The 16,497-nt window shown below is 38.3% G+C and overlaps 1 protein-coding gene across 1 annotated transcript in view; it reads right to left on the bottom strand.

Moving 5' to 3' along the window:
- Nucleotides 1-1,605: 1,605 nt before the first annotated feature.
- Nucleotides 1,606-16,497, bottom strand: part of MYO3A (myosin IIIA) — a gene marked incomplete at its 5' end in the record, with an annotated part of 57,222 nt that continues 42,330 nt past the window's right edge. Inside the window, 4 exons of the mRNA XM_009576609.1 lie at nucleotides 1,606-1,720; nucleotides 3,539-3,679; nucleotides 5,401-5,441; nucleotides 7,936-8,045. Coding sequence (XP_009574904.1) covers nucleotides 1,606-1,720; nucleotides 3,539-3,679; nucleotides 5,401-5,441; nucleotides 7,936-8,045 — 407 coding nt within the window. The remainder of the gene's footprint in view (nucleotides 1,721-3,538; nucleotides 3,680-5,400; nucleotides 5,442-7,935; nucleotides 8,046-16,497) is intronic.

The following is a 16,497-nucleotide window of genomic DNA, read 5'->3' as shown; positions in this document are numbered from 1 at the left end:
CGAAATCTCAGGGAATCGTCTTGATGTTTTTCAACGCTGCCCTAGTGAGAAAGTAAAAGAAAACCAGCCCAGGCATCTCTGAAATTACAGGTCTGTTCCAGTTTCCAGATCACATTGGCTTTAAGGAAGCGTAGACGATAACTCAGGTTTTCCATGGCGAGAGGCTGCTGTGAGCTCTTCCCCGCCTTGCTTACTCATGCCCCAGTCCACAGTGTTTCGTCAGTTCTGGGTGTAATTCAGACACAGCCAACCGTATCACTGCTTTGTGCATTTTTATTTACTTTACGGTTTTAATAATACATGAGAAAGCAACTTTAAAACTGATTTCAAAATTTAAACAATTTATCGCAAATTTTACATTGCAGTAGATTTTAATCCAGTGCACAGCCTTATAACGAGTTACAGATCAGGAAGCAATGGTTACCTGTCTCTGGGGAAAGGGCCAAGTGTGTGGGGGGAACAGACAAAAACCCAACCCCTGTGGCTCCCCGCCGCGCCCGCTCGTCGTACTTAGTATTTAAGAGAGCTAAGCAAGGGAGCAGGATCAGGCCTTTATACTGGCATGATGAAATTTGCCTTCTCTCGCTTTGCAGCTGGGAACACACAATTATGAATCCTGAAAGGAAGCGCAGCAATTATCTGTGTGGTTTCTGTGAAATAAGGTCTTTTGAATAAAGAATCAGGGGAAATTTTGAACACAGTGGCTATTGCTTTTATTTCCACTTAATTTCTAGTGGAACTGATTAAGAATGATCATTACATTTAGGCAGCAATCAATCAGAGAGTGTATTTCTATTCCTTCCTTGGCACCCCAGAGATTAAGATTCCTAAAAATCTAATGCAAAGGAGAACAAAGCAAACACGATTTAAAAGTTCATCACTTAGTCACAAAGCTCAGAGGCAGAGGAGAGGGCTGGATAGGCTTCCCATAAATGGACATCACCAACATAAAGATTATACACACAATATTGATCTTTAAAACTGGCTACTAGCTTTACAGTAAAGTCAATAATGAAATAAACTGCCATAGTATGCTATCCAATTAATCATTTAGATTTATTAGAGGGACACTTGCCATATACAGTTCATCCCAAAATTTAGGCAGTGTAAACCTAAAATGAGCAGAAATTCCCCTACTGTGTTCTTGTAATTTTTTTTCCTGTAAAACAATACATTAGAAACAATAACTAAGGTTTTTTGAAGGTGCATATGGGAATTTGAAAGCTTAACTAGGGAACTGTAAACTAAATGATCTATTTTAATTGGATGAGACTGATGAAATGCAAAAAAGAAAGAAATACACGTTGAGGAAAGTAAACTAGATTTAAGCTGCTTAACATCTAATAATTTTAAGACATAGCAGTGGTATCCGAAAGAAAGCTGATTTTTATATTAGGGTTTTTTAAAGTATATGATATGTGACTGACAGTGTCCCTTTGCAACGGTGTTGGGCTGTAAACCACAGTAATTCATATTCACATGAACACACACGTTGTAAACTTGAAACATTGGATATTTAAAAAAAAAAAAGGAAGCACATGGTATAAAATGATAAAAAAGATTATGCTAATAAAAGCCAAATGGCAGCAGGAACAGCAGCAGCAGCTAGAACTGCTGGATAAGGCGCCGGCGCTGTGAGGTCTTCCGCAGCAGTCGTCTGTAGTCATAGGGATTATCTTCGGTTTTACTCTCTTCCAGGGGGCTTTCTGCAACCCTCGACCTAGGGATTAAGCGCAGAAGTGTTTCAGAAATTAAAGTCAAAACATTTACCTTGGCAAACGCTCCTAATCGACTGCTTAACCTCCACCCTCGAGGAAAAAAATAAAAGGAGAAAGAAAAAAAATCAACTGACTTTGCTAGGCCTCTTCCTGTGCTGCATAAAGCAGGCACCTCGGAACAAACACGTTATATACTAAGAGCAGATGAACACAGAAAACCAACGTGTTCTTCTACGAAGGAGACATAATAAAAGGACATAAAACCATTGAGAAGGTGGGGGTGCTTTGCAGTAGCGTTTGCCTGATGGTTACTGAACCAGATTTTCAGTTGGCGTAAATTTGTTTGCTCTGTTTTTAACCTGCCTGTGGGGCTCACTAAGTGTCCATCTCATTTTATTTTTTTTTCAGATGGCAAGCTGCATTTTGGAAACTACCTCTGACAGGCTGGAATGGTGACCTGCCACCAGGTGTTACCATGGAGCAAGATTAAAAATAAAACTCAGTTATTCAAAGAGTATATTACTCTGAAATAACTACAAAAATTTGTAGTGTTCTACATTAAAGGTGTACCCGACCATTGGTCCTACACCAGCGTCGAAGGTAAACTGCCAAATTCACTTCTATAGGTTGAAATGACTGTATAGTCCTTAGATCCAGGTGACCCCATTCAAGAGATACTGAAGTGCAGAAATGTTTATTAATTGCATTCATCTGCTCTCAGAGGTAACAGTGTAAATTTAAAAGTTACACAGATTTTTTTCACTATGGCTAATTAGGATGCAATCAGAGCAGCACACAGTAAAAGGTAAGGAATTCCTTTTAGTGAGCTCAGTGGCAAGATTCTCATTCATCTAAACCAGACCTCAGGGTGAAAGATTTGGTGTAATTAACAGCCCTAGAAAAGCACCTTTTTCCAAGGGATGTAAAAGGTATGGTAACTCCCTGATATAATTATTTCTAATTCCATGCTTTCACAACACCTTCCTAAAACTAATTTAGATCCTACCTGAAAAAATGCCAAAAATAACATACGTAAGGGGCATTCTACATACTACAAGCCTTTCTTTACTACTGTGGATACATTTTCAAATTCAGCAATCATCCCAGACTTAGTGTTTTCCTTAAGCCTTTGACCTAGACATTTTCCAAGTTCTTCTTACATATATGAAGACACAAGAAGATACAAATATATAAAGATATATAAATATATGTTTGCACATGCAGTGTGTGTGGGTGAATTGGCAAGAGTGAGAATATGAATTTCTTTAGCCCAGCAGAGGTCACCCTCTATGAAGTCTATGTGGGAAGAGAGGAGGTTGAGCAAGCCCTCCTTTTGGGTTTTTCTCCTGGCTGTCCACCTGGGTGGGGTCCACCACAGGCTATAAACACATATGCTGCTACAGGACAGCAGGAAAAGGAGGTAGTCAGGCTGGTGTCTTAACTGCAGAAAGCAGGCAGAAAGTTTGGTGCACATCCACCCTATTTAAAACTTAACTGATCAGAAATTTTTAGGTTCTGTGCTAGTTTAATTTGATTTTAGATCAGAGATTTACAGCAGGATGTCTGACCATTGTATCTGGCACTCAGGAAGCCAAAAACTAGCAGGTAGGCTGAGCACCAATCATACTAGCATTTGTCCCTGCTGCATAAAGATGGGAAATTTTCAGCTATATGTTTTACAAGTTAATTTGGCAAGATTCCATGAATAAAAAAATTTATGTCTAATTTGAAAGTTTATCTTTCTTTTTATGGATCTTTTGAATATCTCAGCAAGGATATACAACATTTATTTTTTCCTATTATTATTTTGTATGAATTACCGCTCAGTAGCTCTTAAAATTGAAGTCCTGCGCTCAGCTGGGTGTCTCTTCTTTCTTGTGGTAGAACTGCTGTCCTTTGAGGTGGAATCAGTAGATGAAATTTCTTGATAGTAGATATCTAAATCTAGCACTTTGCTCAGACTGTCAATAAATAAGTACACTAAGTTAACTGTTTCACTTTTCAATATTATATTCAATATTTAAAAATAAGGCAACCAAATATCATTTTTAGTTGTGTTTATGTGTTGATGATCTAAGGAAAAATACATATAAGCACAAGAAATCAGTCTCTGAAATGTGACTGCTGTATGATGCAGATATTGAGAATTGTGAAATGCTAAATACTTTTAGATGTTCATAAAGCAGATATATATGACTGAAATTGTTTGGATTTGCCATTATATTCAACGGAGAGGCATTTTTATGATATAATTCATCTGACCTATTTTAGATACCTCTTTGAGGAAGACATGAATCATTTTCCTAAAGATGACTATTTTTTTCTCTGAGTATAAGAAGAGAGTGTAAAGCAACTAGTTCAGATACCGGTGTCAATAATGCAGATGTCTCTTATTTTGTTAGATGAATGCTATCCAGAGTATCATATGTACAGAAAAAAACAATCCCAACATCCAGTTTAGAATGGCTAGGGAAAAAATAATATCCTAGAAGCAACCTGAAAAAAGAAGTTCAGAATTCAATTCTCACATTGGCAGAAACCAGAAATAACTCATTGATTTCAGTTGCTATGTTCTACTAATACAGAGTCAGCACATGAAAGAAGATGCAGTCATGGAACTGGTTAACTAGATTTAAGATGAGTAAAACCTAACTGAGGCCAAATGAGAGAAGACACTAGATTTGGATTTTTTTTTTTTTTTTTTTTTTGGCTAAACAGGAGACAACAATAGGTGTGAAATTTTTTCAGGATCCAAATGACATCATAAGAAGAGCTGTAACAGACCAGACACGGGAGACATGGACATTAAGTGAATCCTTTAAGCAGTGGCATAATCAAGTGCAATTTAAACTGTTGTTGAATGAAGGTAGATGCTGTGAGCACATATTATGTGCATATAATGTCACGTAACTTCCTTTTAGATACATATTTTAGATACCGAGTTTGTATTCTGCAACCTCAGCTGAGGATAGTGCTAAGAGCCCATTCATTTTGCATCTATGACCAGGCTACCATAGCATGCATGCTATAGTACCATAGCAATGTCACTGGGGAGCAGCAAAAAAGCTTAAGTAGAGAAACACAAATAAAATAAAGCCAGGAGCTGTGAACCAGGTCTACAGCACACGTAAGGATGTAAGATACAGAAGGGCAGAATATATCTGTTGCTTTCTTTATTTCTGCAGAGTTAGTTACACTGTGAAGAAAAGACTTGTGGTTGAAATTTCAAGGGCTACTCTTCTTTAACTGTTATTAATACTTATTGTTTTAATTTTTTATGCTCTATTTCCAAACAGTCATATATTTTTAGAAGAGAATTTTAACAGTCTTTGTATTTTTGCTAACAATAAAGAACTGGTTGCTCATTTGCTTTGACTGGAATTTTAAGCACCTTCAATTATTTTCTGTGTCAGAACTATCTTTGATGTGGACCTTATCTTAACTTATTATTATGCTTGTGTTGCCATGGTAAAGGGCCATGCTGTAGTAAAACTGAACGACTGAATTCTGTAATGGATTTTTGTCATTGAAAATTGCATATTTTAACTTTGTATATGATGCCCTTCCTGTGAATCACCAAATTACCATGCTTTTTTAATGCTTTATTCTCCTGGTTGAAGTACAGCTAAGAACTATTTCTAGAGTACTAAAATGACAATAGTGAGATAATGAAAAAAATTACCTTTCTTTTCTTGGTTTCCGTTTTTCGTCTTGTATTGATTTCTAAGAAAATACAAAGTAATTAAAAAAATACTAAAAGGAAAGCTTATGCAAAGATACAATGCATCAATATGTTAGGTAGGAGAGTGTTGTATATTTTTTGTTAAAAGAAAATAAAGAGAATCTAATTTGCTGAGCAAGCACCCCAGAAAAATCTCTTTTCAGAATCTTTGAGACTGAGAATGGGATTAGCACTGCTACTCCCAAATTTCAGTTGCCATATTGTGAAAAAAAGCTAAAGTAATCACGATCAGAACAAAAAAGGATATCCAAAACTTTCAAATATCTATAGTTGTTTTAATGAAGTTACAACACTATCTCACTGAGGCAAATTTACTATGATACCATGAGAATTTCCATGAATACAGACATCACAGTGGGAGCAGGCATAATCCTCTTGTCACAGGTTTTAGTAGAATAAAATGGACATTTAAAAAGGAGTATACTAGGTGGCAAAATCACCTTTAGGATACAAAACATCCAGAAAGGCAAAGGAGAGAGATTTATAGGGAATGTGAATAATTTCTTATCTCTAATAGATTCTGTCCCTACAGCCAAAACAATGCTATGCTGCAGCATCTAAAGCATCACACTTCAGAAGCAGTATTTTTAAGTGCAGATGGTCTTAATTTTGGTCTTAATTGTGTTTCTTGGAAATGAGTGAAAACTTATTAGAATTAGTGAATTGTACCACTGCAAAGTCACTGAGAACCAGAAATCCTGATGGACAGACACTTCTTATGCAGGTAAATGCACAAGACATGTAATTTCAAAATGATAGGCTGATCTAAAGAAATACACCCCAAAATAAACTTTTAGTGCCTTGTATGAACAATGGGCTATTGTCAGACTTCATTTAAACCTGTGCACCACTTTAGCTCATTTGATATGCAAGGAGATCAGTGAGAATGGAAGGTGTCTAATTAATATCTGTAACATGATGTGAGAGAAATATCTATTTTTGCAGAAGACAGAGGAAATTTTTAAAAAAATGCCTTCACTTTCAGGTGATCTGGGCTTGATACTAATCTCTGAATACCTGCAGGTCACAGAGATTTTTAGTAAGGTAGGAAATTCATGATGGCTGGAAAAGCTGACTATCCTCAAGTTAGAGCTCAAAGACTTGCCCAAGGTCTAAGAATTTAAGAACTAGTAGGTCCCCTTTCTAAGCTGCAGTGTAGTAGATATTTACGCTGAACCTTTCCCTTACCAGTGTTAGGAAGACAGGCTTCTCTTTTTCACGCCTTCTAGAAAAATACAACTAATTGAAGGTAATATTGATTAATACCTTGAAAAACTGCTGCTAAAAATTCATTTAAAAATTCCCCGGCATTACTGCAGTTTTTGTTTGCACTGATGCGATGGCTGTTTTCTGATATGGAGCTGGCCATGTAACAAATTAGCTTTCAGAAAATACTATATTCCTGACTGTATAGTCTCGGCTTTCTAAATATGCATTTACTTCAGAATTACACTTCACCTCAGAAATTTCCTAATACAGAATTCAGTGTCATGCCTTTCATTTCAGTCCTTTATCTCACCAGTCTTGCTTTCACAAAACAAATCTTATTCTTACATGCCAATTTATTTTTAAGAATACAATTTCTTTTCAGAATATCGCTGTTCCAAAGCTGTGTTATTTCAAAGCCCCCATAATAAAACATAGCCGTATTTGTCTTTTTTGGTATGCCAGACACAACTCTCCCTAAAGGCCCTGGTGACACCTTCTGTTGAAAGGAGAGGCAATTGTTACGGTTAGTTTATTAGCTGGGCTCTCACCGGCTGTTAAAATAGGTCACTAAGATACAGGCACCTCGAGCAAATGAGTTTAATTGCTTTTTTTGTTGGAACTGCTTTCTGAGCTGCTTTTACATTCTCTCTTTCTGCTTACTTTCTTGCCTTTTTTTCTATATTTAAGGGCACTGAAGTCAAGAGTGGAAAGCAGCGCTTGGTATCTGAACTTGGACCACAGGCTATATATAGAGACACTCAAATCCATTAGTCTCCTGAGCTGTTGGTATTTGGCAATTCCTTCATAATCACAATCTGACACATTTGTCAAGGAAGTTACAGTGTGCATACTAATACAGCCTATTTTAATATTTGCTTTCTCTGCAAGATCAAGCACTAATTTAGACACTTAAAATAGCTCTCCGAATGAACCTGTTTCTCTCTCGTGACTTACAAAGAAACTACAGAGACCGGGCATTTAATTTGTGTTTTGAAAGTGCAAATGCTGCTTATCTGGATAATGAATGTATGTATGTTTAGGTACCAGACTAAAAATTGGCCTGACCTAGGGCCCCAATCAGGGTAACTCTGAACCTTAACAATTTCAAATCTAGTTTGAAATGTGAAGTTTGTGGCCTGCCTCCTTTCAGCAGGGCACAGCTTTTATGTTGTATTAGAAAGGAATACAGGGAATCGGGCAATTAGAAAGAAAGTTTAGGTGGGAATTATCTGGCAGTCTTAGCCCACAAAAGCTTGCTAAACTCACATGTATTAGAGTGTAGTAGGTGGAGTCTTCTGGATTATTTAATGTCTTAGGCTTCCGTGGCCTCCTTGGGGGTCTCTGCATTGGGCGAGAGTCTTCTACTTTGGCTGCAACTGTAAAAAAGCAGAAGATAGCAATGCTTATTTCTTCACAGAATGGGAGGCTGTTACAAAAACGGGAGAGAATTTCAGCCAAGAGAGCAAAAAAATCCGCATAGCCACTTCTACTGCTTGCAGTAATTCAAGAAAGCAACTCTTTGGGGCATTTCCATGACCAGACTGGGAAGGAGAATGGGTTTATCTGTTTGAGTCCTGACTACCACATGGACACATGCCACATAATGAATGTCAGGCTGGAACAGCCCAGCAGTCTGCCTGGCACAGGCTTCTCCTTCTGAAAAGGGCTGATGCTCCACATTTAGAAAAGAACTCTGAAGGTAATGGCTACTGGAAGGCTACCATCTCGTAACAGGGACCTGGGGGGCGGGGATGATATTTTTTCTGACTCAAGTCAATCATTAAAGTGCCAAATGAGGGAACTAGCATTAGACCTCTGATACAGAGGTTAGTCCTCTACATTATCATGGTGTAGGTTTCCCCCAAGGTCTCCCGCTGAGGCTGTTCTGTTTCAAGCCAAATCATGTACCACTGGGCCACACAGCATGACCATGTCCATCGCATCCAGTGTAATCTAGTTTAGTATACTCAACTTCCAGTCTATTTCTACAAAAATTTTCTGCAAACATGCAAAAAATATTTTTGTTCTAATGGAAACGAAATCAAGATTTTAACACAAAATGGAACTGCTGTCCTCTGGCAGTCTCCAAACTCAGAGTTAGACACTGACTTGTGGATTACATTGGCTGGCAAATGTCTTGGATATTTGCTTGTTAAAAATCTATATGCAATTCTGACAGCGCTAAGATATAAGGCTGCTAAGTGTTCATAGGCTCATAGGTTCTGAGACCACAGAACTGACTCTGCAGAGCTGAGGAACCACAAATGTACAGTGTAATGAGCATGATCACCTTACATTCAGCTTCAGCTATAGGAAAAGTTAATAGGGGGCTATGGCAATTCCTTCGTGATGAAGTAGGTGGGAGTTGCAGGGCAGCAGAACACCTACAATAGAGATGGGTCATAGGGGCACATACAGAGTGATGAATGAAGTCACAGCACAAGGTCTAGGCACGTGAACCATGTGCCCAGGTATATTGCATTATCCAGTGAGGTTTTAGATTGTCCTTATCCCATCACAGAAGTATTCAGAGGACAGTCCATGAGAAAAAACCTCCTTACTCACAAATGAATATAGTGTGAGAGTAGAATGAGGATCTAGCTCCCAATGAATTACTGAAGTGTGTTCTGCTGATCTAATCCTCTTTCACATGAAGTGACTTTTAACTCCATAACCCCAATGTGCTAACTATGTGTGATTGAGTCTTAGAAGGAAGAATGTATTTTGTTCTCTAATGACCATCAGAAACCCTTTTACACAATAAAAATAAAAACTCTCCCATGTACATCAGACATCTTTTTAATTAAGGAGGTGGCACAATAATTTAAAATGAGAAACTATCAGTAATACATCAGTGTTGACTCCTGCAAAATTAGCTGTGTAAGTTTTTTGTTATGTGTGATAAATAAAGGCTTGTAAAGGTCATGGATATACAGAGGAGGCAGAATGAATAATGTTAATTTAAATTCTAGTTGGATAATGATTACATTTATTATTTTAGTTTCTTATCTGAAATGCAGACTGCTTCTCATGTAATGAATGAACAAGTATCTTTTAACATTTTGCACTTAAGAGAACAATGGTGTTTTTCTAAGCCAGGGTACAGATAATTCATGTTAAACAATGAAATTTAGATGCAATAAATTTATTTCAGTAACCTGTATTAAATATAAATTACATTCTTTGATTTGAATAGGTATAGCAGGCCTGACTGTGCTCTTATGTGGGCTGTTGTTACTCTGCTGCATTTCAAATGGGCCACCTGGAGTTATCTGAGTTTCCATTTGTGACAGAGTAGAGGCATATCTTCCCTGTTTTATTTTTAAACACAACAGGAGCCTAAGCTGGAAGCAATACCTTAAAAAAAACCCTTAAAATTCAGTGTAGTTCAATAGAAACACCTAACCCCTTGTTTGTAGGACATTTTCAAAAATTGTGTCAAAGATCATGACTGCATGAAAATCTGGAAAAAGAAAATGAAGCCAAATTGAGGGCTTTAGGAAAATCCCAAGGAAAAGGCTCTCATAATACCTAAAGATTTTTTATTGTCCCCTAAGAATTCATCACTATGTATGCTGTTACGTTATTTAATTCATCACTGTCAAACACATAAAACATTATCGTATTCTAGATGACAATTATTCCAACTGAAATTACTTGTATACTTCTTGCATATGTGCTCTGCAAAGAAGACTCCTCTTACATTCAAAAAACATCATTTTGACAATGGTAAGGGTTTCAGTAAAAAACAGCTTTTCATCTCAGCTCGTACAACATACGTATGAGCTATGCAAAAGAATTGAGGGGACAGAAATACCATGTTGGAGCAAGCAGCCTTCTAAGCTTGGACCTCCATCGTTCCTTTTTAAAATTACACAGAGGGCTGAAAATGCAATTCTGAGTTTTGTCTCCAAATTACACAGTAAGTAAAAAAAGTTTGATGGGTTTAGCTTTCTTTGTTTCACCAGAAAGTGAACCTGTGATTTCCTTCTGCACTGTGTTCACTGCTACTGAAATACAGCTGATGTGGTGGTTGCTTGTATTGGATAACTCACTGCACAAAGTAAAATTTGCTTTTTTATTAGTTGCTGATAATTCCAGAAATCATTTACTTAGTAGAGTTAAAGGTGGACGGCAAATTAAATACCCAAGCCTGATAAATGGTGAGTTTGATGTGCTTGTTCTCCAGATGGCCTACACCTTTCTGCAGTAGGCAATGAAGCATAAAGGAGGAGTAAAATCATTCACTTTTTAATGGGCCAATTATGTTGCTTCTAGAGTCCATTACAAAGAAAAGGTTTTTATTGAAGCCCAGTCTCTCCATAGTAAAATATCTTATAGCCTATTTTTCCTTAAGACTTCAACTATCTCTAGCAAGATCTGGTGGTGTGCTTTATATGTGAAAGGAAAACTGATGCTTTCTATCTAATAAACATTTAAATACATATGTTACAACATTGATACGAAAACCATTCACAACAGTAGCTGTCAAAGCACTTTGGAAATGTCAGGTTGGCACTATCATCCCTATCCTACTAGCAGAGTAAGAGATGGACAAAGCAAAAACACCAAGACTTGCTTAAGGTTATGTCCCCGTTAGTCCTTAGCACAGCTAAGGAGCTGGACCGAAGGACTGTGCTGATGGCTCTGCAGCCATCCCATGCCCTGCGGTTATATCTACCTGAACAGGTGCTGTCAGTGCTGCGACACATTCACATGCCTTAGAAGCAGTGCGTAGGAGAAATTGGAAACAAAAACATTTGATGCTACACAGACATTCCTTTTTAAAGGTTTTACCAACAGGTAGGCAAGTTGAACAAGTTGAAAGGGAGAAAGATTTTCCTCAGACTGCTTAAGTGCATGCAGTCAGTACTCAATTGTCTAATTGAGTAGAGGTTTTGCTCTCGTGACATGGATGCTTTGCTTTAGAACCTCAACAGCGAATGTCAGCCATGCTGTAACCCATGCCCAGGAAGTTATATCTCTCTGCTGCCCAAACCTGAAGCAGACTGTCAAAACATTCATTTGATCCAAGTGATGATGGGAAGTTTAATAAAAGTTAACGTCATTCTCCATGAGAATGAATGAATTACAGAGTTAAGGGTCAGCAGAGGCATGTGAACAGTGTGGCTGTCAGATAATATTAAAGAAGGTTTAGCAAATCTATGGAAAATTTCTTATTCCTATCAGTATCTCAGTTAGCTCGTTTAAAACTACCTCAAAGGTTCCTACCTACGTTGCACACACGCTCTTCAACTCTACAGTGTTTAGTTACAAGGTATTACTACTTTCATACTTAGTCCTCACTGAAAGCTCCAAATACAATGAAAAAATAAGAAAAGGGACAATGAAATTTAGGACTAGCTCAGGTAATGTTTGTGTATCCTGAACACCACCACAAACTACGGAAACTGCGGAGAGCTGCACGTGCTTGAAACATTCAAGCATGAGCAAGAAATGCTTGAATAAAGATGAGTCAGTATCAACAGCCCTTTAGGTTAAACTGTGTCTGTACGTTCTGACATACAATGATAAGCTTGGAAGACAACAATCCCAAGGAATCAACATCCATGGATGTTAATGGAAATTAATGTATGACTTACAACAGATCTTATACTGAAGACTGGAGAAATAGTGTGGTTACAGCTGTGATAAACATCTAAGTGATGAAAGGTCTCTATTAGGCCACCTGGAGAAACAGATAAACCCGTCTTCAGGTCATTTAAATGAAATGTTACATGTTTGATTCAGTGCCGTTCCACATCTTATTAGGACAGGAAGTATAAAGCCGGGCTCAGAATAAAGCAGGAAGAAAAACAAGAGTAAGAGCAGTAATTGTATGGGTTTTGTAGAGGGGCTTGGAAGTAATCAGAAAAATGCAAATATAGCAACCGGAATTCCAGGACTTGATAAAGAGGAGTGAACAGCTATTACTGCTTACAACATTTATGTGCATACCTTTTTACTGTCCTAATTGTACACAGTCTGAGGATGTAATTACTCAAGTTTGGCATCTGCACATAGAAAAGCACTGCTCTTTAACATTCTGGGGAGTAGTTTTTAGGTATTGTTTATTCATGGAATGTTTACCATAGCCAGATTTGGAAATTATGGTTGATGGGTGCAAATTCTTAGCAATCTGGAAAAACCAGAAGGATTATTCTGGCACAGACCTAGAACTAGGAACTGCAAGAGACTGAGAACTTTCCGATTGCATCCAGCAGGAGTTAAGAGTTTGATCTCTCGTGCCTAAGTCCCACCAGCCCCACTGAGGGAAGCAGTTTCAGTCTCTGACTGACACTAATTCATTTCTGAATTATTGCTATTTAAGAGATTATTGCTATTTAAGAGAGGATGTTTAAGGAAAATGGCTGTACTCCACTTCCGTGACCTCCCAAATCTTATGCTCTGCCATGGATCTGACCAACTTCCAACACAGATCTTGCACGTGCTGACTGCATGGTGTCCAAAGGGCCACTCCAGCAGCTGAGAATGACCAGACAGCAGAAGTGCTTGACTACCCTGCTTTTCCCCAGTCCCACACCTCAGTGCTCCCTGGCTGGACATTCACTTGCAAAGAAGAAAAACTGGCCAGTGAATACTGCTCTGCTCACCCGGTGCTACACGGGCTCCCTTTTCCTTGCAAAGACTGCCCATGAAACCTCCATAAATAGTGCTGCGGCAGCCTACAGCAGGAGGAATCCTGGATGAAAATCTTGTCTGTCTCATTGCTTCGTGTACATGAAAAGGTCCTCAGCTGCACCGGAGTTCCTTGTACCTTGTGAATTTCATTCTAAATATAGAAAATTATCTTCCTGAGATTTTGTACTTGAACTATCATTAATACTTACGAGGATGGGTGCCATTCATCTGGAGAAAAAAAAATTGCTCCCATAATGATCAAATTCCCCTCACTTCAGGCTTTGACCTCAAAAACCTTGACAGTGGCCATTTGTGCATCTATTCTGACACTACAGTAACCCAAGGCAGTCCAAAGGTGCAGTCCTGGGATGTAGCCGTTCTGTTTAGCTGAAAGCATTTAGCGAGCAAATATAACCTACTCAGAAATTCAAACCACAGGGAATATTGTTTATTCCAGGAACCTTGTGCAGCTTGCTTTATGCATTTTTATAAATACAAATAAATTCACTTAAGGGCAACTTAACCTTGTGGATTTAAGATTCATTTAACCTTTTTGCTCATATGTTCTTTAAACTGCAGGCTTTGCATTTTTATTAAACAGTTTTGAAAATCTGAACATTTGTCACAGTACGCCATCCAGCTGCCCCACAGCTCCTCCCCTTCTGGGGGTAGCAATGTAATAAAATATTTTATCAGAGGAGCCAGTAAGTTCTCAAACTGAACAATGGCCACCTACCCACAGATGAAGGCGGACAAGTATTCCTATCTGGCATACAGCTATAAAATACAGTTCAGGTGTTATAGCTGTAAAACGACATATAAAACTAGTGAAGCTGAGGAAGAAGTGTAAATAAACGTAAATGACCAAAGTAATTAAAAATAGGTAAATACTACATGATTTAAAGAACAGCTAAAGCTCAACAATCATTACCTTCATAAGGGTAGGACAGCAAAGGTAGCCCTAAAGGGAAACCTGCAGTAAAAGCATATCCTTCTGTAAATGTCTGTGTATAAATTGTGCTGTAAGACATAATGTAGGCAAGAAGACAGGAAGGCTCCTCCCTGTTTAATAGACAGTGGATCTCTCACCACATCTACCTGCTTCACTTTTTCATGACACGCTGCAGTACATTACCTCAAGTCTTCGTTTTATGTAGTTATCTTACTATATTGCATACAGGAAGAAAGTACAATATCCAGAATGCTGTTAACTCCCGTGTTGTAGACAGTACAATCTAAATGAACTGAACACAGGCATATTTTTACTTAAATATTTTCTACATCTAGTTAGATCATGTTTGCTATAATAAACATCTACTTAAGTTAAGACAACGTAGCTTTGCGATTGAGCTCTGTAATGCTTAGGCTCCAACCAGCACACAGGCAAGCTGGGGAATTACCTTAGTGTATTCCCTTCCTTCAGTACCCTCTGCATTGATCATAGCTGGAAAGGAAACAGTTATCCTGTCGTGTGAATTATGTTTGAATGTAGAAAAAGAAAGTTCACATTCCACACCAAGAAAGATCTTCCAGTGGACTGATTAGCAATTATAAATATGGCTGTGGGGATGTGAGAAATCAGGGCTCAGGCCCCTGCTGCCATCACTCCATTTCCTAGGTGAGTGGCTGAGCCTGGCGCCCACTGTTAAACTGTGTTGCAGAGAGTGAAACTTCACATCACGGCTGGGAAGGGTGGCAGAACACAGTCTTTGACTAGAGCCCAGATGGCCTTCCTTCTTGCTTTTTTGAAGTTCAATGTCTGGCAAAAGTCACCTTGATTACATTTATCATGAGTAGCCACACAAGTTGTATGAGGTACTTGGGTCAACAACAGAACTCAGCAAACACAAACTACTGCTGCCCAACTCAGACCAGCTGGGCAAGAAGGGCCAAGGAGCCAGACCCAGCTCAAAGTGTAAAGCCTGTTGTATCAAGGGAAGGCTGGCTACAGAAAGATTGGGAACGAGTTCTAATAAGAACTGGATGAGGACTGGTTTTGGGATGGTTTGACTTACTGGAGCAGAGCACTCAAGTGAGTGACTAGCTGGACAGCAGTAAACAGGCTGGAAGGGCTAGTTTGGTTTGAGATAGAAGGGGCCAACTCATACTTTACAGTGTTTAAGGGCTTGTGGGACAACTTTAGCTGGCCTATGCTGTAGTGGCACATTTCTCTGTAGTGAGTTCAGTCATAGCTTCTTAGTCAAATGGCACCCACTATTTCTTTTTAAATGCATTCACCTTTGAAAAAAGTAAATTCTAAGCTCTGTACTCACCTCATCTACATGCCAACTTGTAGCAATTTAATCAAAACGAAAGCATGTGTCCACCATATTTATTTTGAAAAAAAAAATTTTGCAAAAATTCTGCATGAGCATGCTTTGTCTACAAAGTATGTTTTAATCTATATGAATATGAGCATTCAGGACTCTTTTTGATGCTTCCTACTATTTTAAAGTTATGATTGCTATTGCTGACATTTTTTGCAAAAGGCAATTAGTCAAAATAGCAAACATTCAATTTTTGCATCCATAAGAGGAAAAAAGGGGGACTTGTAAGTCACCAGAATTCCTGTAAAGATTTTGCCTGGTGCACAAAAGAGCTAAGTGCTGTCATGTCACACATACAGACATTTGTTGGGAGAAAACATAAAGAAAATAAATCCTGCTTTTGTTAAGACCACACAACATTAGCATGTAAAAAAATCTTATTTCCTTCTATTTATTAACATGAGGCCAAAGACCTGGTCTCTTGTGCAACTCAACAACTGTTTTAGTGTTGTCTTAAAAAGCATTTTGATTTGGTTCAAAGAAATGTATGAAATTTTCATGTCAGTGTTCAAAAGGATACAATGCAGCACTTTCACACACTATACCATTGGAAAAATACTGTATTATAATACCACAGAGGTTTAAAACAGTGGGACATTTTCAGAGATAAAGGGAAGTGGCTGACTGGTCACCACTTTAAGCAGGGTTGCATGCAAAGGTGACACACTCTGGCATCCTTTTGCCTCCTGTAGAGCTACTTAAATTTATAGCAATGTGAAGGGTAGACTTTGCTCCGTTTTGCACATGGCATGATCATACTGATACATTTTCACCTGGTTCACTTGCGTAAGTAATGAGATCTTTAACTGATAAAACAGGGATTTGTGTATTCCCTTTCCCTCTATCTACCTCTCTTCTC

The sequence above is a fragment of the Fulmarus glacialis genome, unplaced genomic scaffold (assembly GCF_000690835.1).
Source record: "Fulmarus glacialis isolate BGI_N327 unplaced genomic scaffold, ASM69083v1 scaffold12514, whole genome shotgun sequence".
Lineage (NCBI taxonomy): Eukaryota > Metazoa > Chordata > Aves > Procellariiformes > Procellariidae > Fulmarus > Fulmarus glacialis.
Note: the sequence above shows the minus strand (reverse complement) of the source record. Positions and strands in the feature narration are given on the sequence as shown.